General features: G+C 21.9%; 5 protein-coding genes across 5 annotated transcripts; 1 reads left to right on the forward strand and 4 right to left on the reverse strand. All coding sequences in view use genetic code 6, as the record gives it.

Moving 5' to 3' along the window:
- Positions 1-382: 382 nt before the first annotated feature.
- On the reverse strand, positions 383-6,370 carry TTHERM_00343320 (transmembrane protein, putative; the record flags this gene model as incomplete). The annotated part of the gene is made up of 8 exons (XM_001018378.2): positions 5,938-6,370; positions 4,834-5,575; positions 4,001-4,570; positions 3,570-3,944; positions 3,187-3,508; positions 2,401-3,129; positions 2,025-2,346; positions 383-1,844 (listed from the first exon to the last, which is right to left on the reverse strand). The coding sequence occupies exons 1-8, from the start codon at positions 6,189-6,191 to the stop codon at positions 383-385; spliced, it is 4,776 nt and encodes a 1,591-aa protein (XP_001018378.2). The 5' UTR covers positions 6,192-6,370.
- Positions 6,371-11,008: 4,638 nt separating this feature from the next.
- TTHERM_000343324 (transmembrane protein, putative) lies at positions 11,009-11,861 on the reverse strand (the record flags this gene model as incomplete). Its single annotated transcript, XM_012798204.1, has 4 exons — positions 11,009-11,464; positions 11,521-11,572; positions 11,631-11,754; positions 11,855-11,861. 4 exons carry the CDS (start codon positions 11,859-11,861, stop codon positions 11,009-11,011), a joined length of 639 nt encoding a protein of 212 aa, XP_012653658.1.
- Positions 11,862-13,468: 1,607 nt separating this feature from the next.
- TTHERM_00343360 (hypothetical protein) lies at positions 13,469-13,824 on the reverse strand (the record flags this gene model as incomplete). Its single annotated transcript, XM_001018382.1, has 3 exons — positions 13,469-13,568; positions 13,627-13,704; positions 13,763-13,824. The coding sequence occupies 3 exons, from the start codon at positions 13,822-13,824 to the stop codon at positions 13,469-13,471; spliced, it is 240 nt and encodes a 79-aa protein (XP_001018382.1).
- Positions 13,825-16,967: 3,143 nt separating this feature from the next.
- TTHERM_00343370 (hypothetical protein) lies at positions 16,968-21,218 on the forward strand (the record flags this gene model as incomplete). The annotated part of the gene is made up of 14 exons (XM_001018383.3): positions 16,968-17,148; positions 17,204-17,580; positions 17,633-17,701; positions 17,759-18,088; positions 18,149-18,613; positions 18,668-18,862; positions 18,917-19,033; positions 19,096-19,254; positions 19,314-19,580; positions 19,641-19,992; positions 20,196-20,524; positions 20,575-20,667; positions 20,726-20,793; positions 20,849-21,218. The coding sequence occupies 14 exons, from the start codon at positions 16,968-16,970 to the stop codon at positions 21,216-21,218; spliced, it is 3,372 nt and encodes a 1,123-aa protein (XP_001018383.3).
- Positions 21,219-21,735: 517 nt separating this feature from the next.
- On the reverse strand, positions 21,736-25,940 carry TTHERM_00343380 (protein kinase; the record flags this gene model as incomplete). Its single annotated transcript, XM_001018384.2, has 3 exons — positions 21,736-21,891; positions 21,942-22,178; positions 22,293-25,940. The coding sequence occupies 3 exons, from the start codon at positions 25,938-25,940 to the stop codon at positions 21,736-21,738; spliced, it is 4,041 nt and encodes a 1,346-aa protein (XP_001018384.2).
- Between the last annotated feature and the right edge of the window lie 986 nt (positions 25,941-26,926).

A 26,926-nucleotide genomic window follows, 5' to 3' on the forward strand; every position in this document is an offset into this window, starting at 1 on the left:
ATAATATAAAAATAAAATAATTGCTTAAAATTTCAAAAATCAAAAGTTGAATAAAACATAAATATTTATTTATCCCACCTTCTCTAGTTATTTAGTCCGTCCTTCATTTTTAAATTATAAAAAAATAATGAATTTTTGAAAATTAAAAATTAACAATATAACAATTATAGAAATAAAATTCTGTAAGGATATTATACAAGTTAGGTATTTTACATAAAAATAAAATAATTGCTTAAAATTTTCTTTGAAAAAGGGTTTTATTAAAAACTAACTAACTACCTTTTGATTAATAAGTTGATAATTTATTTATTATTATTAATTTTAATTAATTTAATTGCTTAAAATAAATAAAAATTTTCTTTAACTATATGTATAATTTCTTTCATTTTTTATTGACAATTTTTAATAATTGATTAATATGATCATCTTATTATTTTTCATGAGGCATGCAAGTAAGGAGAAATTTAACAGCATTAATGTCTTTGTCAAAAATCATTTTTAATTTCGTTGAGAATAGCAGCCAGATTAAATACATGATAAAACCTCCTACTAAAATATAACACAATAAAAAGATTTTTTGATAGTTTAGTTTGTTCTAGAATAGAAGTTAAATTGTCTAAAATAAATTTTCAAAGTTTCTATTTGGAATATTAAATCCTTAAGGTATAAGGTTGATATACTCATCTGTAGAAGAATACTACTAAGCTAAAGCTATTAGCTATTGTTTAGTTAAGGACGACTCTTTCAACAGCTCTGAATATTGCTGAAAAAATGATGTATATAAACTCAAAACAGAAAAAAATCCTTATTAGAAGATATTTTAAGTAGAAGAGGTATCTGAGCACTATATTTCGTCTTTATAAATATTGCACAGATTTTGTTACAAAATAGTCTCTATTTATTTTTCCTCATTATTGTCCAAATTAGATAAATTAGAAACATAATGATTCATTTCTATAATGTAAGTTTTTATTACATTCAAATTTAAGCTAAATATGTTTCTAATTTCTTACAAATTGTTATCAGGAAAATTTACATCAGTTTATCTGATTGCGTTTATCCTTAAAGCTATCTCGCTTAGTGATAAAATACTTCTAAAAGATTAAATTGCATTTTAATTATATTAATAAAGATCTAACCTGTTTTTAATGTCAGTTTAATTACTATAACTTATTCCTAATCCTACAGCCATAAAAGTTATTGAGCTTAAGCTAAAAACAGCCAAAAGAATAATATATTTTAATATATTTAATTGAGTTTTATTTAATTTGGTTGATATTTACTTTTGATAAACTCCTTTTCTATCTTCCAATTAATTGACACTACTTTGAATATTTTTTGATTCTCTGATATCATTAAACTAGCCTTTCTAGCTCAATTTAGCTAATTCAACAGCGTTTAGAGTTTGAACGCTTAAGAAATCAAATTAAATCCAATTTTTAGCTGTATTTTAAACTCTATCCAAATAGCATTAGTATCTACTAAGCTGTAGTTCTACCTCTTCAAAAGTGACTCTTGAGAAAACAGTCAGAATTACTTCTTAGAATTTATTGATTTTATTTATTTTCGGTATGATAAAAACTATTAATAGGATTTAGATTCCTATGGCTATAAAAATTGCAAACAAAAAAGCATAGTTTATTTATTTTATAATGATATTCAAATCACTTATGTTATTTTAAATCAAAGTTGTAGAAATAGTCTAGCTTTAAAGTATATTTGAGAACAAGAAATAAGACATGTCTTAGTACCTCTGTTGTTTTTCTTGTTAAACTACATAGAACATCGCATTAGAGTATTCATAGTAAAAGCTAAAAGAGGACAATTAAAATTCTTTTCCTTTACTGATTAAAAATATTTTATTAATAAAACAAATAATTTAAGTTAAATAAATTTATTAATTCTGAGATAATTTCATTATAAGAATTAATGTTAGAGAAGATTTTATTTTATTTTTCATATTTAAATTTTATACAAATAAATAAGAGTATTTATTGATTTATTTTTTAATTAATGTTTAATACCTTATTGAGTAGACTTGGGTGTCAACAATTTGCTGGTTACTTTCTAATTCCACTATTTTTTCAACACTTTTCAAATATTATTAAATTAAATCAAATTAATCTCTTTATCCTATTTAATAAATCTGTTCAAGTTTTAAATTAGGCTGTACGCCTAGATTTATCTCATATTTGAGCAATTATGTTAAACTGATTTAGGATACTTGAGAAAAAAATGAAGAGTAAACTGTAGATTTGTTTAAATAATCTTAGAGCTGATTTTATTTATTATAAATAAAGAACAGAAATATTGTGGATAGAATTGTGGAGAAAATAACTGTATATCCTATTTATTTATTATTATATCAAATTAATATTTTTTTAATTATAAATTATTTACCTAGTATAATTTTTAATAAAGAAGAACTCATGTTCTCTTTTTGACGGTGAATTATGTTGTTTATCAAATTATTTTCTTTTAAAATATCCAAGTAAGAACTTGTGTCTTAGCTGTCATATACTTCGTTATCTACTACTTCGTAAGACGAGATTTAAGATTTATTTGAAGAGTTAATTTATGATATCTATTTTTTTTATTGCTTCTCTAGTAATTGGTAGTTTTAAGATTCTATCTTCTTTTTTAACACTTTAGCTAAGCTACCTCTTACTCTATTATTTTATGATTGAGTCTAAGCATTTACAGTTTCCAGCTATGTTTTATCCTGATTTCTTCTATTTGATAATTTGGCTGCATAAATTTCTTCATGATTTTACTTTTCTTAAACTATCTATCCAACAAAGGAATTATTCATAGGAGAGCTTAATAATTATTAGCTATTTTAATAGATCCTATTTGAAGATAATACATTTATTGTTGTTTCTAATTTATCTATAGAAAATTATTGTCTAGTGCTTAATCTTGGACTTATTAAGTTATCTTCCAATTTAGCAATTTATTTGATGTTTTCACTTTCTTCAAAGTTAAAATTGACCTCTTTTACTCTTTTTACAGTATTTTTATGCTTTTCGATATTATTGTAATTTTGAGATTCTTGGTTTGAATTATTATTATAGCTTTAAAGACTACCTGAATTGGTATTCTAATCGTTTTTTTGTTTTTGATCATTATCTATTATATTTTAAGTATTCAAATAACTAAGACTTATAGTTTTTTTAATTGAAGTACTTCTTTATGGTGATATCTGATCAAGATAAGCATGGTACTATGATTAATCTTGTTATAATTATACTTCTTTATAATTAAAGTTATCTCTATTCTTCAAATTATCATTTTGGCTATTTTGAAGTTCTTTACTCAATTTTTCATATTTTTCTGTTTTTTCACAAAGATTTTCAAGATAAGTATCTGAAAAGGATAATTCAAAAATCATTTCTTCTTCGAATTTATTTTGTAAATCACTTTTATCCAAGTTATTTTTTTTTATCATGTTAACTTTTATATTCCCAGCTGAATTAAATTAGCTGAAGCAATTATTTTGTTCCCATTTCTATTTGTTAGTATAAAAAATATTTTAGATAAATTTTTTTCTTTTGTTAAAAATAAATTACTTCTTAATTACGTAAATAGAAGGAAGTAAAGTTATTAAGCATTTAAATCTAGCTATCATATTACTAAAAATAGTTATTAATGGTAGAATACTCTACTGATTTTGTTGAAGTGTCTTGATTTATATCATATTAAATTTAAAATGCTTAAATTAATGAGAAAATATCTGCTGGTAGACAGATCTTCAACTCAACATCTTTATAAATTTATCTTTTTAGAATGTTTGATTCTTTATTTTAATTTTCTTCAGTAATTTTATTTTGTTTATTGATCTTAGTTAAATACTCAAGAACAATTGAAGCCATTTAAGGGATCAAAAAGAATAAGTTAATTTTTTCTAAATCCTTCTTTAAAAGAAGGTTCATTTAGTCTATTTTCTTAAATATAAATAAAAAAAATATTAATATGGTGTTTAAATTTGAATTTAATATACTTAATCCGCATTTTCTAATTACATAAGATGAGAAAAAAAATTGCGATCGAACCCTTTAATTTAGCCAACCTGATTAAATGTAATATAAGATACATCTGATTTTAATTTTAAAAGGACAGCATTCATTTATAAATCGTCAGTTATTCCATAAACAAGCGATAACTACAAAGTGATAGGAACAAAAAAACCTTATTTATCCAGACAAAATACTTAATGACTCTCTTCAAGAAGTATGCTATGTCCTCTCTTAATAAAATCTTTAACAATCTCATCATGAATTTTTGCTACATATGATGGCATTAGCTCCTTTATATGATTAATTGATTTAAACTCTTCAAAGTTAAAGCCAAAAAATTTAGATAATTGTGTTTCTTATTTATTCATTATTTTTCCATAACCTTAAGTAATACTGGCTTACACAATCTAAATATTTCCTTTGATTAAATTTAGTGAATTGAACTCTTTCTAAGCTCTTTCTTGATTCAAATTAAAAATCAAATTCATTTCTTTCTGTAATTTCAAAGGCTTTTTTATTCCACCAAATACAACAATCCAATAAATCTATAGAATCTTTTTAATAAAATTAAAAAAACATTTAATTATGACTCTTAAATATCTATAATAGAGAGGGGCACAATCATTAATAAAGGGATAATATTTTGCTGGTAATTCGTTTATTAAAACAAATTTCTACTTTATATATTTATCTAATTTCAATAAGCGTTAGTTCCCCTCAAAAATAAAATAATAAAATTTTCAGAAAATTTAAAAATATTTCATAAAAAATGTAATATCTAAAATAAAAAGGTTTAATAGCAAAAAAAAATATTTACTTTTTGCAAAATATAGTTTCTCTAAAATTCCTTTTTGTTTTTAATTTTTTTCAACTTAAGAAATAGATTTTTTCTCAGTATTTCGTATGACGCAAGTAAATTTTATGAATATGTCTTTATTTTTTGAAAAGAGAGCTTCTCTTTCTTGATCAAAGTATAGAATAATATTTTCTGCTTTAAAAAATTCGAAGTTAGATCAACAAAAATCTTTTCAATTTTATCTGTGTCCACAATCTCTTAGATAGAAAAAACAAGATTATTATCTAAATCTTAATTTAGCTTACTTAAATATAATTATTTCTGTGTTTAATGAATCATGTTTTCAAATTTTTTGGCAAGGATATTTGATATTGCGTTAAATTAAAAACTATTTAATTCATGGTATTTCTTATTAAACATTCTTAGCTCAAAATAGGACTTAAGCGGGTTATTTAAAGAGAATGCTATAAATGTAATGTATTTCAAAAATATTTTTTCTCTCACGCTTCTTGTAGCGCTAAAACTTGAAAGCTATATTACATAGCTAAAGATATTTTCAATAAGTTCATTGACAAATTTTAGTTCTATTTAATTTTTAGAATAATTTAAATTTTAACTTTAGCAAACACAAGTAGGTAAAATGCAAGATCGTTTATGATAAGAAACTAAATAGTGAAAACGTAAATTATCATAACAGCTCTAATACGAATTTTTGTAAGTCTTCATTATTTCTTCTAATAAGGTGTCTATCCCATCTACAGATCTAGAAAATTTAATTAATTAAAAAATTTGTTATGTAATTTAGCTTACAGTTTATATAATTTAATTGTGCTCATTCAAAATTAATCATTATTAAAACAATTAATTCAAATTGCTTAATTATCTTGATATGCTATTTGAAAGTCATTTTAAAAATATTTTTCTATTAGAAATACTTTAAAACAAAGTAATTTAAAATATTTCATTCAATGAAAAAGGAATTTATTTGGTTCTAAAATAATAATTTGCTTTTTCTATAAACTAAATTTTGTGGATCTACTAGAACCTTTACATAAATTTACTTAAAAGAAATTAAAGAAATATAATTTGAAAAATGTAATAAGATTTGAACTCATGGAAATTTACCTTATTTAGTTACTTTAATCAAGCACTTATATTTAATTCCTCTTGAGATTTTAAATTTGCAAAAGTAAATAGACTAAAACAGCAGTGCAGAGTGTGAAAAAATAAAAAAACTCTTCGCTAATGGGCTAATTTTTAAATTAGAAAACAGCAATTATAATATGGCTCACAAAGATATAACTAGCTCTTATGCTTGAAAATAAACTAACTATGCTATTAGTTTGGTAGCTATCTCTTAATTCTTGTATAACCAGCATAACTCCCAAGAACAATCCAAGTATGTAAATTAAATTACTTTGACTATTACTTGAGAAATTAATTATTTAAATGAATAGAAAAATTAGCTATTTCAATAATTAAATAAAAGAAAATTAGCATTTGGGCAAACTAATATCTTCAAATTAATAGTTTATAAGTAAGAATTTTATCAAAATATGAAAGACTTAAAAAGCAACAATCGCTATGATAGCAAGAACCACAAGTATATTAGAATAATTTTGACAGGCACTTTAGCTCTAAACCAAGAATTAAAACGCACTATCCTAGCAGAAAGCGATTGCCAAACAGATTTCGGTTGCGGGAATAAGTAAAATGTATTATGATAAAACAAAAAGTAGTACTATAATTTAGTTTATAGTCCTAAATGACCTTTTATACGAATTATATTTTTAAATATCGTAGTTTCTGTAGTAATTAAAGATCATAAACAAAATAATAATTAAAGCCAGTCCAATTTTAAGCAAGAAGAATATAGGTAAAGTTAATTTCTCGAGACTTTTCTTATTTAATAGAAAAGTGCCTGTAGAGATTTCATTCAAATAAGCCAAGAAAATGTATTTGCTATCTGCAGGCTTAGTTTGTTTCACATACGCTGAGAAAATGTATCCACTAATTTGCAACGTATTTATAAAAATAAGCAAGCAGTAAATCTTTTGATTTAAAATGACATTATGTTTCTCTTCCATGATTTCTAATGCTGTCTAGTAAAGCTTTTATAAATATCCTGCTGTCTTTTTTAGTAAGAGTGCCATTATAATTTATCAAGATCTATTTTTTTACTTAAAATTTAAAAAATAAAAATAAATTCTTTTAAAATTAATAATATCATTTACTCTCTATCTATAATTGTTTTGTTTGTTGTTTGTTTTTTCGCTGTGAAATTCCCTATTTTATTTTTCAAAGTATTTCTAATATTTATGTTAAATATTTGATCAATAATTCATTATATTTTCATGCATTACAAAATACCATCAATTAAATTAATTAATTAATTAATTAATTGATTTTACTAAATGAGAAAAATTAGATTTAATTAAATATCTTCATACTATCTAAAAGTTTTAAGCCACATGAAATACTCAATTAATATAACTCTTTTAAAAAAACCACAAAATTTAAATTATGATTATATTTTTCAAGGTCTTTTTTTTCTAGATGCCCACAATTTCTATATATCAAAAAGACATTTAAAAGACTACAAAGTAATAAATTGTTCAGCTATACTATATTGATGAATTTTTATTGTTAAATAGCTAATCTTTAGAAAACTAATTTTATATATTAAAAAGCATGAATCCTTTTCTAGATTAATTTTAATATTTTATTTTTCATTCAAAATTTTTTTAATTATTGCAAATAATTAGATAAAAGCTAAATAAATAGCAAGTTTGTATATTAAAGAAAGAAAAAATGAAAGATCCATTTCATACATATATGATTAGTTCATCGAAATAAAATAAATCTACAACTTTCTTTATGTAAAAATACATTTAATTCTTACTCTTTCCTTTTTTACATTTGAGAGTAAATTAAAAATTTTAAAATATTTATAATAAACTAGTGTTTTCTGATATTTAAGTAACTCGCGCGTGAATGTAATTATTTATTTATTTGTTGGTTGATTTAATTTATTTATTTAAACAAATCTATTTCCTTAAAATAATTATTTGATTATTAAAAATTGACCGCTGTCTTTGTTTTAAATTTTTTATTTACAAGTTATGACAAGAGTAATAAGACATTTTAATCGTTCTAGCAAAATGCATTGGATTACAGAGAGTAATCATAAAGAATATTTTGATTATTTTATAGAAAATTAGCTAATGAATATTTCTTTCAAAAGAATTTTTGTTAAATATAAATAAAAACATATATAGATATAGAGAGTTTGGGTTATTTGAAGATTTAAAAAAATATTTTTGCTTTAGTTTCAATAATAAAATATTATTTATAAATTTAAAAAAATAGATAAAGAAATAAAGATTTTAAAAAATTATGATAATAAATATAATGTATAAAAAAGTATTTTTTATTCAAGCTTATTATATTTTAAGTATGTTTACTTTGATCAGATTTACATTTAAAAAGCTAATTTTATATTAATTTTTTTTAGCAGTATTTTGATTGAAAGTATATTCTATCATTTGAGTATTTCCATATTGAAATAATTTGCATTTTAAAGGTAAAAATAAAATGATTCTCAGCTTTTTAATTCATTATTCTTAAATTCTATAAATAGCTTTTACTAATTGATATTTAAAGGAGCAAAAAATATTTAATGCTTATGGTATATTTTACTTTGGTTATTTACCTTAAATTTTTTATCAAAATTTAAAGACTTCAAATTTATAATTATCTTCTTTTTCTTGTTTTCAACACAAATAAATTGAGATATTTAGATAAAATATTTCAAAAGAGTAGAATTTAAAATCAAGACATTATACATTTAATTTAGGATCGATTTTCAAAAAAAGATTAAATAGCATCAAATTTCTAGCAAATTGAATATAATTTACTAAAACTAATAACAAAAAATAAATCATAGTCTTTTCTGTTTACCTCTAATTATTTTTATTATAATCATAGAAATTGATAAAAATTAGATTTATAAATAGATAAGGGAAACTTATAAAAAAGTAGAGAACTTACTTTTTATACATTTATTTCCAAAATATTCTTATTTACAATTTGATTTTATTTGATCATTATTTTTTTAAGTAGTTGCAAGATTTAAATTACAGATATTATCCTTCCTAAATTTCAACTAACTCTTAATTATTAAATAAAATATTTTCAATTTATCATTTAAAAAATTATTTTTGATCAAAATTAATTTGTAAAGAGAAGTTTTACTTTTCATATTTCAGGAATTTGAGTCATTTAATAACGCTTAATTCTGAATTCAAAAATTAAATAGAAATTTTCTTACTAAATACACATATTCTGTAAGGCTAAGTAAATTTAGGATGCAAAAGAAATCTGTAATTTTTAAAAAAAGAATTTCTTAATTTAAAGTGTTTGTATCAATATTGGATAGTTATAAATATTTTAAAAATGAAGGATAAAAAATCAAATCAAAGTATTTTAAAAAATTATAAAATTTTGAGATATTTATGATAAAAATTTAAAATATTTGGCAATTAATATTTAATATAAAAGTCTTTTTTCGTATTTTTTAAAATAGAAATTAGCTATTTAAAACAAAGTAAATTAATTAATTAAAAAAGCACAATAATAAATTATTTATGATTTATTTAGAGTATTTATTATTACTTAATTTCTAATTTAATATTTAAAGATACATTCTAAAGAAAATATACTTTCTTGAAAATCTAAAATCAAAACAATAAAATAGATAATAATATTTACAATCGAAGAAGTTATAATCTATAAAGATGATGCATTTTTTAGATTTAGAGCTAAGCTGCAAAAAGCTTCTTTTTCATGCTAAGCTATTCCTTAAATACATACATTAATAATTATCTTATACTTTTAAAAAGAATTTAAAAATAAATCTTCAAGTAAACCAAATTATAAATTTAATTATATAAAAGTAAGTAAAATAGTTTTTTTTATAAATTGTGAAAAGAATATTAAAAAAACCTAAAATAAATTTTTTTTATTGAATAAAAAATAAGGATGTGAATCCAAAATATAAATAAGAAGAAAGAAGTATTGGATTATCTGATACTTTATGCTAAGAGAGCTGAACCATAATTTTTGATTATATTTTTCTATTCTATTGTAAATAATAAGTTTATATTCAGAAATTATTAACTTAATAATTAAAAATTTATTAAATTATATTAAATAACAATAATTTACATTCAAGTGTAAAAAACAACTTTTAAAGATTTGATAATTTAATCATTAAATATCTCAAACTTAATGCTTCCAACTACTCTAGATATGTGCTACTTTATCATTTAGTAACAAAGATAAGTTAAAAGAAAATAAATTACTTAAGATTAATTTTTAAATCAAAAATAATTGAACAATTTTATACCATAACTATAATCCAGTTAGTAATTTTAATTAATTAATACTATTAAAATACATTTTTTTAATTATTAATTAAGATATTATTTTTAAAATATTTTTAAATAGAAATTTGATTAAAATTTGTTAAATAACTTTTAATTAGAAATTTAATTAATAAATATAATTAAACTTCATATTAAATCTAAAATTTAGAGTAGATAGTAGTTTTATAATGCAGAACATAAGAATTAAACCTCATTTTTGAATAACCCACACTGTTTTCAAAATTAATTTATTATTAGAAATAAATATTTATAATTACATTATTTTAGATCAATTAATCTAATCGAAAATTAAATTGAATTGAGATTATTTTTTTTAATAATTGAACCGAAAATTATATACCTATTCTTGAATAATGATTTATTGACTAAGAAATATACATTTAATATAACTATAAATATTATTTAATAAAATAAAAAAAATTTAAAACAAACAAAAAAAGGTTTTGAAACAGGTTTCAAACCTAATGGAAGAAATAAATAAATAAAAAGTGTTTAATCAAGTATTTCATTTTTGATAAAAAAAAAATAAAATTTTTTATCAAATATTTAATCTTGAATTAATTTTTTTTACAAAAAAAATGAATGAAAAAAGTTTTTAACTGTAAAATTAATTTGCCTATTTTTTTAGGGTTAATGTTATAAAAATACATTAATAATATATGAGAAACTAGAGTATTTAATTTTTTTTTCAATATTAAAATGTTTATAAATTATTCTCATTCATAAATATTTTAAAATTAAGCTTATTTTCAATAGTAAGTTAAAGTAATATATTTTTGTTTGCCCTATTTTGATATTAAATTTTAATTTAGTAAACAATTAATTAACATAAAAATATTTTAAAATGTAGGAGATATAATAAAAGTTACATTTGTTCTAATTTAACATTTATCAATGTTTTAAAATTTTTTGATATAATATGTGTGTAATTATACAAAGATTAAATGATATTTCAGTAAATAATTTAATATCAAGGAGCAAAAATGTTTATTATAGCTATGAAAATAGTTAATAATTATTTTTACCATAAATATAACATATATTATATATTCATTTATGATTTTAAAAACATTTTTAATATGCTATTAATTTTTCAAAAAAAAGATCTATTTATTTTATTAAATTATTTGTTCACTTTTCTTCTGAAAGTTTCTTAGCTTTTTCAACAAATTCCTTAAGCTTTTTTTCATCTAAGCCTAAAAATTCTAGAATAAAAAAGTGATATTTAAGATAAACCATTATTTATAATGATATAAATTACAGTCAAGAGGTTATCCTTTATGAACCAAAAACACAGCAGGAATGGAGCTGATCTAATTTAATTAAATTATTTGTGTTGATAACATATGTTATTTTTAAAAAATAAATTACTCCAAGATCACCAGCAATATCTGAGTGATTATCAACGTTAATTTTAACTACGTCAAACTTGTCATTAGATTCTTCAACATGCTTTTGCAAAATTGGAGTTAATTTTTTGCATGGACCACACCAACTTCATAATAATAATTAAATAAAAATCATTTAATTTATTAACTCAAAATGTATTGCTTGATCATTTATTATAAATTATCATTTTGCATTAATTAATTTACTCAGCATAAAAATCTAAAATGACGGGCTTAGTGTTTTTACTAATTAACTTATCCCAATCTTCACTCTTTTCTAATTCTTTAATCTTTTGTTATTAAAATTAGAAGCTGCTTTAAAATTTTCGATTCTTTAGAATTATAATTAAAATGTTTGATCACCTTGGAGAATAAAGACTATTTTTAAAAGAAAAAAAAGACATTTAATTTAAAATATTGTAAGTGAATTAAAATACAAATGAGCTAGAGCAAAGGAGTTGATTTCTTTGTAAAACTTGCTTGAAAATCTATCTGCTAATCATCATTTTTAATGTATGTAGATCTACTTATTTATTCTATCTATTAAAGTAACAATTTATTTATTTATTAATTAAAGAAATAATAAAGAAATCTTTGATATTAAGATTAGTGTATTTAATAATCCGTCACTTGTAAAAAATAAATAATTAATCATTTTGTAAATTTAAATATATCTAGAAATCTTCCATATCTAGAAAAAAGGTAAATTTCTAAATATTTTTCCTTATTTTTCTGCTTATTATTCAAAAATAAATAGTAAGTATTTCAATATTTATATTTTATTTGTGAAAATTTTGAATTTCATTTTCTATTTTTTAAAGTCGAATTAATTTGGAATCAGTTAATAAAATATTAAATTAATCAAAAATTTTATAACAGATTCAATAGTTAATTCTACTTGGCTATTTAATAAATAAATTTTCAGTATTGTAATTAAAATTAAATACTTTGTAAATTTAATTAATTAGCTTGAATTTAATTTTAGAATAGTAAATTAATTTTTTATTTAATGTAAAAGAATGAATGGCTGATAGACCAAAGTGTTCTATTTATGGATACAAGTATAGGATTCAATTTTATTAAATAATTTAAATGAAGATAGTTTTGATTCTTAATTAATTTGAACCTGTGAAAATTTTTCTATACAATTAAATTTGGCAACATAAAATTTATAAAAGCTTACAACATAATTGACAAAGAAATAAATTTATTTATAAATAAAAGTAGAGTAATAAAGAGGTAGGAAGGAATGGTAGGTAGGTAGGTTAGGTTATTGATACTTTTTTAAAATTATAATTTTTTAAAAATGAATTAATATAATAATAATTATCATAAAAATGTTGCTTGAAAGCAGAGTATATTGGTTATTATTTAATAAGACTCATTTGATAGTAATATAATGTATGGATGGATGGATGAAAGGATGAATCAATTAGAGTTTGGTTGCGTGTAAAAAGAATTTTAGAAAGATTCTAATTTTATTGAGCATATTAATCAATCAACCAATCGTTTAACAAGAAGAAAAGTAAGGCTTAATTTAGAACTGATTAATTATATTTGAATTTAGTTCATATAGAGATTGCTTTTTTGTTTGTATAATTGAAGTATTTATGTTTATTTTTTGTATGTTTTAATAGTATTAATTAGATATAAATTATTTCTTTGAGAAAATACTTTTGAATTATGTGTGCAGCTTTATTCAACATTATTTGTTATCAATTTAATTGTAGATTTTTTGCTAAAACAAGAATGATTTCATTAAGTTTTTAGGTTTTATTATGATATTTGACTAATATATCAAACATTTATCAAGTTATTCTTTCAAAAAGAGTTGGATCTTTTGCTATCTAAGAATTCATATATAGTAAGTCTTCTTTTAGGTTAGCTATTTTATTGGTTTTCATTTTTTTCTGAGTCGTTTCTATAATTTAATAGCAAATTTATGAGTAAAAAGCTTAAAAAACTTAATTTTTATTTACGCATTATTTGATTCTTCGCTCACAAGGCTTTCAGGGAGTGAGAGTTCCATGATGTCATTCAAAGGAGATTCAGTAGGTCTATTATGTAAATGAGAAATAAATAAAAATAAACTTTTGGAGAAATATAATTCTATACTTGAATTGTGGAGAGTGGGGAAAGACATTGTCAAGGTTAGCAGCAGCTAAAAGGTGAGACATTTTTATGAGTAGTTATTTATAATAATATTTTATTGGTATGATTTGCGTGAGAGTTGTTTATTGTTATGAACAATATTAGATATCCAATCAATTAACAGAAAAAGAGTATTTTTAGTTTGTTTGTTTGTTTGGTTTTTGATTATTATTTTTAATAATTTTTTTGAATTGATATTAATTATTATAAGATCAAGTTGATCTATTTTTCTAAGCTTTTTACTTACGGATTATCAGATGATATTGGTTTGTTATAAGTAAGAATTAGACTACTATTGATTATTATAAACAATTTGATTAGTAGTAATTATTTTTCTAAGACACTTTTTTACAAATAGTTGGAAAGAATCAAAAATAAATAATTGAAATTTATTTGTTGGTGAGGGATTATAAAATATATCAACCAACATTAATTAACTCACCTCTTTTCATATAGTTTTATCTATTCTTTTTTTAGATAATTTAATGATCTGCGCATCATCAATCGTCTTTAGTATTCTAAAATTATAATATTAGAAAGCATGCTAAAAATTTTTTTATTATATAAACAAACAAAGAAAGCACTATAATTAATTACTATACCTATAGTAATAAAATTTAAATCAAGATAAATTTACAAATCTGCTCTATCAGATTTGAGTGAAGAAAGCATCTCAATACAAATCTATATCAATATAAAAATAAATATCGACTTATTTTTTTTAATTTCGATGAAATTAGACCCATTTCAAAATTTTAAACTCTACCAACTTAAATTGGTCTTTGGCTATCATAAAACATATAAAGAATCTCGCGCAAAATTAAATTTTGTTTTTTTAATATATTTGCATTTCAACTCATTCCATTTAAAACAAAAATAGAAATTTTACTTTTTTGTTGGTCTCAAGTATTTTTAGATTAATCAAAACCCCCTCAACTTAAATAATGTAAGCGTGCAATATTTATTAATGCACTATCTTTGTGACAACTTAACATTATATAATATATAATACTTGTTTATTACGTTTAGAAATTGTGGTATTTACTAGATTTGCTTCACTTTGATTTCATTAAGAAATCGATTACCACTCATTTAATTAAAAAATATATATTCTATTTTGAATGGTGTTAATATTTATTAAAAAGGAAAAAAAAGTTTAAAATTAAACAAATTTAGGTTAAATATGAATTTAAAGTAATTATATTACTATTTAATTTTAATTCTTTAAATCACATATTTATCCTATCTACTATCTTTCTAAGTACTATCTTAATCAACATTAATTAACAAAAATCATATCGCTTTTGTTGGAAATTTCTTTCTTCTTTTTTAAATTTATTACCATTATTAAATCAATATAAATAGCATCATCAGCTATCAGAAATTTATTGTTTTCATTTATTTTTAAATAATCTCAAATTTTTAAAAATTAACATAGACAATTTTTGCAGAGTTAATAACTCCAAAAATACTTAAATATGATGTCAGTAATACGAATATCAAAATAAAAAAGCTGTCGAATTTATTACTCAATGTTAAAATAAATCTAATAAATCTAACTGAAATATTTCAAAATGAACAAAATCATTTTTAAAATTTATTGGAGTCACTTAAAAATAAAAATTCAGAATCTTTTGACAACAATTTACAAAAAATTGTTTAATAAAGTAATAAAAACAGGTATAATAAATAATGTTAGCAAGTAATTTACACACATATAAATTAATTTAAAAGAATTACACTTGTACATAAAGAAGTATAGCTAATTTTATGAATAACATTTTGCTTTGAAAATAAATATTGAATGACTAGTTACTTGCCATTAATTTTGTCAAATTTTCTCAAATTAAATTCATACAGTTAAGGCAATTTTAAATTTGAAGTTAATTTAATTGAAACTACAATGTACCTATAACTCAAAATATCATGGTTAAAGAGTATTTTTAAGAATTTTTCATTCTAATATATATCTATTTTAGATAATTAATCCTCTCAGTTGGGGAATAAAACTTTTGAGGGATATGAAGAGTTATACAATTTAAATATTATATTTAAATTCTGCGTATATAATTATCTTAAGTATTATAGTTAAATAATTTATAAAGTTTATGTAAAAAAATTATTGAACTTTAAAATATCAACATCTAAAATACATGTAATTCACATTGTAATTGAAATTTTTTCAGGATTATGATTTGATAATATAGACAATATATATACCATTATAATTCCCCAACCTTCTATTTTTAAAAAAAATAAATTCTAAAAATTTCATTTGTCAGTTTAAAGTACATAAATATAGTAAAACTCCCCCGAATGGCTTAAATTATATATTGATGGAAAAAGCTGTTGGTGTAGGAAATATTTTTTCAGTAACTAATTTATAAAAATAATTTTAAAAATTTAGATTATATTTATTTTTTATATTTTATGTAATTCATAAGCAATAAATTTATAATAAAAAAAATTATAGTTTATTCATTTTTCAATTTTAGAAAACTCAAATATTTTTACTTGATTAGAGTTATTATAATTGTTAATTATAACAAGGATTTACTACTAAATAAGGTTATTATTCCTATTTAATTATCTTTAAGAAATTAATTTGTAATAAAATAAAATTTTAATATAAAATATTAATACAAAAATAATTTTTTAATATAAAATTGCAAAATATTATCATAAAAATAATTTTTTAATTTTTAATAAATTTATATTAAACGGTAAATTAAATTTAGAATAAAAAGGCATATTTATCATAACAAAAGTTAAATTATTATTGAGTATTATTTAATTTAAATAAATCTTAATAAATATCCATTCTACAGCAAATTCAAAATGTTTGATTAAATAAATATAAATCTGCTAATAATCAATAATATTTAACCAATATTTTAGTGAGTGAATTTAATCGTGTTTGTCAATTCTAAATATTAAATAATTGGTTTGTAAATTGAAAACAACTGAAAAAAAATCAAAATCAAATTTTAAAATATATTGTTTTTGTTTTTTAAGTGAATAAATCAATCAATCAATCAATTAATAAAAATAATATTCAAACTAATAACATCATAGATAAATAAATATATTGAAATATCTCTAACTTCCAAATATTAGCCAAAATATAAAAACATTATTAGCATACAAGATTAGATAAAAATATAATAAGATGGCTACGCCAAATTTAAGAGAGTCTGATTTTCAAGGATACAATAGCAAGAATTCAGAACAGCAAGGTTCAGACAACAAAGTTAAGTTTTTGTAATCGCCATAATTATTTGTTACAAAACCTGACAATTCAAGAGATGTTTCACCAGTATAAATGACTTAGTCATATTTCTAAGATTCAGGTAAACTTTATAACTTTTTTTATAATTTCATTTATAAATTGATTTATAATTAAAGATAGCAAGAGTTAAAATGGATATTCAATATCAAAAACAACGATCACAACAAAAATAGTTTCTAATACAAGACCAAATTATTTGCAAAGCACAGGATCTACAAATAATTTAACATAAATTGGATAGACTTCAACTTAAACTAGGAATTTTAGCACAGATTTTAAGCCAAAAAATACAGAAAACTTAACTTTAAACACTCCCTCATATGCTAGTAAACCAATGACAATTTAAGATATGAATAATTCTTAGTTAGAGTCAGCTCGAAACAAGCATTTGAAAGATATCGAAAACTCACTAATTAAAGAAAGAGCTCTTGTTAATGCATTAAATGTAGAGAAAGAAGTGATAAATAACAAATTAAAAGAATCAGAACCTAGAGTAAACTTTGTTTGATAAAATTTCTTTGCATTTATCATTTTAATTTTAAAAGTTTTCTCCATTTTCTAGTCAGACAAATGCATTTGGCACTATTTCTAATCACAGTGTATAGCTCAATAAGGTAAAGCAAAAATATTCATTCAAAGGAAAGCTTTAAATATTTTATGAATATATTTAGGATGAAGTTAGTAGATTGTATATTTTATGCAAAGAAAAAGATTAAATTATTTAAGGATTAATGGACGATCTTGCTTCTAAGCCTTCAAGAGAAGCAGCAGAAGCAGAAAAAATGCATTTAATTACTTAAATTTCAAATTATAAAAACACAGTAATTGAATTTGAAAATAAAATTGCTTTACTTTCAACTGAAAATGAAAGATTAAATAGGAAAATCTAAGATAGAGATTATGAAATTTAAAAAAGGAATAGTGAAAGTGCATTTAATGAAGAAAAATTAAAAATTGAAATGGAAGAACTGATCTAAAGTTATGAAGAGAGATTGAATAAAGTAAAAATAAATTCAATTTAAAATTAAAAAATACTAAAAAAAATATTTTTTTTACATTAGCTTATTATGGAGAATGAAAAAATAATAATGATTAATGAGAGTTTGAGGTCAAAATTGGATTAAGCTTAACAAAGCTTTGAAATTAGAGAAAAACATATAGAAGAACAAACAGAAAAAATTAGAAATTATTGGAAGGACCACTTCTCTAAAGAATTGTAAGAACATAAGAAGACTGTTGAGATGGAAAAGGGAGTTTACGAAAGCTAGCTAAAACACACCAAGACTATGAATGTAGACATGGAAAATAAAATGAAATAGTATTTGCTTGAAATATAGGAATTAAATTAAGCTATTATTGAGAAAGATTCATTGCTTCAAGAATTCTAAATTTAGCTAGGAGTTTTTGATAAAAAGTAATAAGAGCTAACTGAACTAAGTAGGTTATATGCAGATGCTAACAAAAGAATCAAAGATATTGAGGGAAAATTAAATGTAGTTCTGAATGAGAATTAAAAGTTAGCAGATGTAGAATATTATTTTATTTAGTTAATATTTTATTAATGATAATTTTTATGTTAGGTTGCTGATTCAAATAGAATAGAATTGGAATAATGGAAATAGAGATACTTCGAATCAGAAGAAAGATAATAAAAAATTTAACAAGATCACACAAAGTAGATTCTTGATTTAAGGATAAGCTTTGATGAATAAAAGGAATAAATTATGAAAACTGAAAAAGCTAACTTAGATGCTCATAACCAAATTAACTAAGACGTAATTTCAATTTTTCTTAAACATTTTTTACTTAGTTTTTTAAATATTTTTTAGGAAAAAGTAAATCTCTTGATGAAAATAGTTCTTGTACAAGCAGAAAACGAAAAAAGTCACAATTAAATAATTTAATTACAAAGAATTATTGATGATTTATAATTTGAAATTAAACAAGTATTTATATTTTTTGATTTTACTTTAGAAAGTAGTTTTATTTTTTTAATTTTAAATAATAGCAATCATAAAAACTTGAATTTCTCAACTCTGATCAAACTATGCTTATGGAGAGAAACGAAGATCTTGAGAAAAAGATAGAGTCTTTGATTCATAATATAGACGAATTAAACTAAGGACTTAAAATTAGAATTGAAGAAGTTGAAATATGGAGATAGAAGGTAAAATAAAATTGACAAAATATTTTATATTAAAATTTATTTAATAAATTAAATTAAAGTATATTGAATTGCAGAATGAATGTGAAGATAAAATTAACTAATTATCATCTCACCATGAACAACATACAACAATATAAATAGAGAAATTTACTAAAGAAATAGAAAATCAAAAGTAGGAATATGAAGAACACATTAAGAAAACTAAAAAGCAGTAGTAAGCTGAAAATGATGATAGGCAAAGATAAATTGCACTTCTCGAAAAAAAAATTGATAATATTAAGCAAGAAAACGACTCCTAATCAAATCTTTTAATAGAGAAGATAAGAGTAAAATTAAATTATAAAATATTCAATTCAAATTTAATTATTTTTGAAAAAAATATCAAGTAAAATGAAGATTTGCAGCTGGAATTGCACTAAGCAAAAATAGAAAGAGAAAGAGTCCATACTGCCAAACTAGAAAAAGAAAGTGAATACGAAAGTCTAAAATTAAAATATGACAGACTTGAATAATAACACAAATAGCAATTTGAAGATTTCATATCTAAGCTTAGAGCTAAAGATGATGAACTGGATGAAATGAGAAGAGATAGATCTAATAAAAACATAGAAATAGAATCTCTAAAGGCTAAAATGTAATTAATAGATGAAGAGATAGAAAAAAGAAAGGCTGTATACAACGATTTACAACTTAAATTCAACCAAATCATCGATGAAAATGAAAGATTGTTAAGCAAATGTATATCATCATAATATTAATTTTAACTTAAATAATTTTAAATTAAAAAATGATTTTAGAATTAATTTTTATTTTAAAAACTAGAATTTTATAAAGAAATAATTCAAAATTAATTTTTTTGACAAATCTCATTCATTTTGATTAGGGATTTAGATAATTTTACTTGGAATTTAAAATAATATTTTTTATTTAAAATAATTTAGTAAGCGAACTAGAAATGTTGAAAAAAGATATGGAGAGACTAAAAGTATAACACATTGAGGAGATTGAAACTGTTAAATTTAATAATAGAGAAAACGCAGATAAAGAGAAAAGAGAAATGCAAATAGATTTCCGTTAGAAATTAGAAAAAGAAATTACTGATCAGAGATAACATTATGATGGTTTAATGCATAAACTTGAGAGCAATATTACTGTATTAGAAAATAAATTGAAGATAGCAAATGGAGATTACGAAGCTTCAGAAGCCAAAAGACTTTTGCAGATTGAATAGTTTAATCAAAAAATAAACGAAATGGAAGCTATTCATAAAGTAAATAAAATTTTATTTAATTTAATTTTCTTAAATTGACTTAAATTAAGGTAAATTTAGAGGATTAAAGACACCTTATGGAGAGAGAATTCGAAACATAATTTAATAATCATTCTATTTAACTTAAGACAATTATAGCTGACGTAAGCATAACTTTAAAATGGAAATAAAAAATCATGATTTTTTAATAATTTTAAATAGCATGAAAGAGAAATAACTTCATTGAAAGGACAAGTTGAAAATTTAATTGCCGACTTAAATGTTGAAAGGTTTAATTTTATTATTTATTTATAATAAAATTTTAAATAAATTTAACTAATTTAGGTCAAAGTATCATAGAGCTATGATAGATTTAGATAAAGCTTGCAGAGATATAGAAATTTGGAGAGGAAAGGCTGGATAAATTGATCCAAATCATCCTTATTTATAAGAGTTGCAAAGCTAGTTAGAAATCAAAAGAAGGGAATGTCTAGATTTGCAAGGCAGATTACATGATATAGATAGAAGAAGAAATGATTTAGAAAGGTAACTTACAAAAACTAGAGCAAGAGCTCCTTCTGTGGATGGCTTTGGCAAACCTCCAATAATTACACTTGAAAGATCAACAGTTAATTTAGGAATATTAGAAGAAAACGATAAGCTAAATAGAATGGTCCTTAACAGATGCAGAGAAATAGTTCATAATAAATATTGAAAGTTTTCTAATTTCAAAAATTTACTATTTTAATTAACAAATAAATATCAAAAAAAGCTTAAAATTAATTAAAAACTCCTTACTATATTATAATCAAATTAATTTTCTTGTAATTTATAAACCACTATATATAATGTATAATATCTATCCCATATCCTTTTACCAAACTAATTATTTTAACTAATTCCTAGATTTGATAATTTAAAAAAAAAAATTTTTTGTCAAAATTTATAAGGATGAGAAATTATGAGTATTTACATTAAATTATATTATTATTGTTACTATATCCTATCAAGAAACAAATAATTTTACCATTTAAAAAATTTGTTACAAAAGTAATAGTAAATAAAATTTATAATTGTAGAAATAAAACTAGGAATGAATAAGTTTTTATTAAGAATAGTAATAATTTTTAACTATAAAGAACAAATAAATATTTGATTTAACATAGTATACTCAGTAATATTATATATTTATTGATAGTTTAGTATAATTTATATGTATATTTAATAAAAGTTCAAGCACTTTTTAAATTGAAATTCTCATGTTTAAGAATCCAATCATGATAAAGTAATTAACTTGCTGTTGCTCTTTAAGTTGGATCAACAACAAATATCTTTTAAATAAAGTCTTTTAATTCTTCTGAAAAACACTTGGGCCAAGCATGTTTAACCTAAATGAATATATGGAGTTTAATTTTATACATAAAAATAAAAAATTTACATTTTAAATAGCTGAGTAAGTTTACTGATCATTAAATTATGTGAAAGGAGCAAAACCTGAACAAAGCTCAAAAGTAATAACTCCTATAGCCCATATGTCTATCTCTTTATCATAAATTTAGTCTTAAATCATTTCTGGAGATACGTAATCTAATGTTCCACAAAATGATCTTCTCCTTTAATAAGGAGGATTATCACAAAATGTTGCACAACCGAAATCGCATAATTTTACTTTCCCCTTTTTATTTAAAATTATTCAAATATTTATTATAAAATTTAATTTTTTTTTTATGAAACTTAAATAAATCAAAATGACTAAAAATAAATAAATAAAAAAAGTAATTTTATTTACGTTAGAAATCAAAACGTTTTCAAGTTTTAAATCTCTGTGAATAATTTTGTTTTTATGGAGATAGTTGACTGACTCAAGAATTTGTTTAACAATGTTACAAGATTGCTATTCAGTAAGTCTCCTCAAAGGAAGATTTTCAATCAAAGAGGCGCAGGTTCCATCTGAGGCATACTCTAAAAGTAGATAGTAATACTTTTCATCTTCAAAGTATCCTAAGCATTCTAAAACATTCTCATGATTGCTGTATTAGCTGTGGATGTTTAATTCTCTCTACAGCTAAGTTTCCATTTCTTTCTCCTTTATCATTTACTTGTCAATTAGCTTTAAAGCAAAAATACCCTTCGTCTTCTTATCTCTTTAATTAAAAAATAAATTTTTAATTTTCTTATTATTAAAAATATTTTTAAAATTTTAAATGAATTTATTGTTTATTTACCTAACCATATGAACTTAGCCAAATACACCTTATCCTAATAGCTTGATGAATTCAAAGTCTTTTACATTATATTTTCTTTTGCTTTGGTAATAGTAAAAACTGTCACTTTATTCTGTATTTAGTTATTAGTTTTGTGAAAGCAACAATATTTGACCATTATTTGATTAGGATACCTCAGTTTTTATGTTTTTATAAGTATCAACAGGGAAAAATATATTAGTGTCAATTGTTTCGGTGCAAAGTTTTTCTTTTTTGTTAGGTTTAAAAATAGCTACATCGGCTGAACTTGTTGATTACTTAAAATCAGTCACCTAAAATACTTCAATTTAGTTTTTAGTTGAATCTTATTAACTCGATAATTAAATGTTAGAGCTACTCTATTTTTCTTTTTGTGGTTATTTTGAAATCAATTATGGACTTGCATTTAAGTAATTAACTTATGGTGTAGAAGGAGTATTTGACTTTAAAGAGATTTCTACTTTTGGAGTCTTTTAGAGACAATTATCTTGGTTATTTTTTTCAACACTCTTCATAATATCTTAAATTATGTTAAAATAGCTATTGTTCTATTAATTTTAAGGAGTTTCAGAGTTCTTGTTAAAGTTGCTCTTGTTTCCTACTCCTGAGAGAGACTTACTCGATTAATGATGGGGAATTTATTACTTTTAGTTTGTACCATAAGAGGCAGCGCTATGTTAAGCTTGAGTATTTTAGTTTCTGGGGGTATACTCATACTCACAATTTTAACTGCATCCTAAAATATTGATCAAGCTTTGTTCATCTTTTGTTTACTAAAGAAGAGTATTTGATTAAGTTAAGTTGGTATTGTTATAGTTCTTCTAATTTGAAATATTGTTGGTGTTATTGTTTTGTATTTTTTACTTAACATTATTATTGTTATTATTAGCGCTAATAATTGTGGTGATATTAGAGTTATTGCTTTTACTATTTTGTATGTTTGTGTTATTGAGCATTTATTTGTTATTTAAATTCATTTGATTATTAAGCAAAGTTGTTATTCCAATATTTTATCCATCCTGAAATTGTAAATTTGTAGGAATAAATTTGTTTGATGGTGTAATTACGCTAGATTTATCAGTTAAAGGATTCATGCACGTCATTTATTACCTGCATTGAGGAGATATAATCGCATGCAAAAGAGAAGGAGTGGAACTTCTGTTAGAAGTACTTCCCGTATTGCTTTGAATTTTTTAAACTGATTGATCAAAGTTTAAATTTAAGTTAGGAACTTAGCTTTTTACACTATTTTGAGCGCTTGCCATCATGAAATTTTAAGAACTCTAATTAAATATTTTATTTGAATTAAAATTATTACTATTATTTATTATTAAATTTTAACATGATTATTGAAGTGTTGCATTTTGATGTGTTCCATTATCATGGGTTGATACTTTTTTTTAATTTATGCAGTATTAATCAAACACAAATTTATTTGTGGTGTTATTTTAACTATTGTTGTTATTATTGCTTATATTATTAACAACGTTAGTAGAAGCATATTGTTATTATTACTACTACACATTTTGTAATGTTTAATACAAATTACTTTACTAAAATTATAATTATTATTACTAGTTTTTAGGCTATATTAATTGATTTTATTAGGTAAATTGTTAGTATTTCTATTATTGTTGTTATTGTTATTATTATTATTGTGGTTACTAATTGATTTGTTTATTAGGTTAAAATGGTGCAAGCAGCTATTAAATTAAAGCGTTTTGACTATACTAATTAGAGTTAGAATTTTAAGGTGTTTGAACTGCTATGTTATTATTTGAGAGATTCACTTTGCTCTATTAATTATTTTAAAGATGGTTGCTTAAATTTACGCCTTAAGCATGTTGTCCTCCTTATAAATTATTTAAGCTTAATTGCTTTAATGACACTTATTTAACTTCATTTTTGTAGGTATCTTCACTGAATATTTTCTTGTCTTATACTTTTTATGCATTAGGACCAGTGTTATTTTTTATTATTAATTTATCGATTTATTCTAAATTCTCTTCTTCAATCAAATTCATAGGATAGTTTGAGTATTGAATATAATTTTATTTCTAAGTTCTTATGCTATTGCTGATCTGCTAGTTATTTAAAAAGCAGTTTTAATTCTTTTTGATCTTACTTTCTATCCCATTAGCAGCTCTTTAGTTAGGTGTAAATGAACGAGTTTTATCTTATAAATTGCTTTAAGGGCTAATTAATTACTCTAAATTAATTCCTATTTGCTAGATGCTGCTTATGCTTTTTGACTGAACTTATGAAACTCTGTGTGATTATGGAAATTAGTTAAATGTGCTAGATATTTATTTCTGTTAATCTTTTATTGGCAACTGCTGCTGTTTGTAGGCAGCTTCCTCAATTTACTTATTATTTCTGGTTGATTACAAAAATACATTAACGCTTTAGTTTAATGGAGAACTCATATTGCTCAATGGGTTATAAACTCCTATATTACTAACATTATTAATATTTAAGTTTTGTTATGAACTACCATTACTAACCTGAGCGAGAGTGTCATTTAATTACACATTTTAGTTATTAATCAAATTCCCAGAATCTTTTCTGTTTAAAATGAAATTATTTGTTGAATGTGTACTGTTTAACATTCTTGAATTCTTAACACTTTAGTTTGGAGATATTAAATTGTCTTAATCAATAAACTGAGGATGCATTTATTGGTTAAATTAACCTAAATTAATTCCTCCACAGCTTTAAAAATTCTTATGATGATGGTAAATTTTTTGCTATGATGCCTATAGAGTATTTTATGTAAATACTGATTAAATTGTGTTCTCTTTAGAGCTTTTTGTTTACGCAATTTGATAGTTTTTTATGTTCTCTTGAGCATTAGCTAAATTTTAATTTCGCTATGTTAAAATACAATCTTCGTCAGCTTAGACTTTGGTTGCTTTTACAGGACTCCATTTAGCGCCAAAAGTCGTGGAAGACTACTGAGATCCTGGAGTAAGCCCTTGATTGTTTAAGTATATTAATTGCGCCTAAGGTAGGTTAGAAGTGTCTTAAAATATTTGAGGTGTAGGTTTTTTTTAGATGTTATTATCTATCTTCTACTTTAATTATTATTACTTTAACTTGCTGGAATCGCTTACCTAAAATAGCTTTATCGATTATTCTATTGGCTACTAATTCTTCATAGGTAGAGATATAGAACAGTTCTTAAGATTACTCATTTCTGATTACTTCGATTATCGCTTGCTTATTGCTTATGAAAATATGTTTGTTTGTTTGCTTATATATTTATATACTAGCTAAATGTAGTATAATTATTTTCTTATAAATTATTGTAGATGTATTATCAATTAACTATTTAATTTATTTATTTCAATAAGAAAGCTTATTAAAATTCATCACTGCGGTAATAAAAAAGGCGAATAATATTCACTGACTTATTTTGAAAAAAAAGTAGTTGTTAATTTTTATTTCATTCATTTTATAATCTACTTTTACAAACCAAATATTAGTAAATTTTATTTTTCTATTTTCAGCGATCTGATTTCTTATTTGCTTGCTTGCTATCTTATTTTTAATTTTTGTCAACTATATTTTTTCATTGGCATAGTTTTTTTATCCAAAAACATAAATAAATAAATAATTTATTTTTAATAAAAATTTTCTCTATCAGAATTAAATAATACTAAAGTTATTTTTATTTATTAACATCTGAATTTTTTTAATTTGTTTGAGCCATTAATGTATGTTTTAATATTTATACATTTGGATACATCTGCTCCTCCCTCCCCTATTTTTGCCATGGCTGGAAACAGAAATGAATGAAATATGGAGAGTAAAATTTGGAAATAAGTTATTTTTTGACCCTCCTTATAGAAGAGTACCTACGGTACCTATTAATAAATTTATTTATAATTAATATTTTATTAATATATTTTAAATTATTACCACTAATACCTTTATACCTCTTAACAAATATTTTATTATTTACAAATAGTAAAAATTTAGATCAATTTATTTATTTTTTACATTATTTTAGTTTTCACTTAAAAAATAAACGAGCGATTTAAAAAATAAATATTACATAAAATTTTCACTATTATTGCAGCTTCAAACAACTACTTTTTTTTTTGTATGGTTATTATATATTTATTTAAAGTTAAATTTTGAATATATTTTAATATGAAATAATTAATAATTAAATAAA

This window comes from Tetrahymena thermophila (assembly GCF_000189635.1).
Source record: "Tetrahymena thermophila SB210 genomic scaffold scf_8254597, whole genome shotgun sequence".
Taxonomy (NCBI): Eukaryota; Ciliophora; class Oligohymenophorea; order Hymenostomatida; family Tetrahymenidae; genus Tetrahymena; species Tetrahymena thermophila.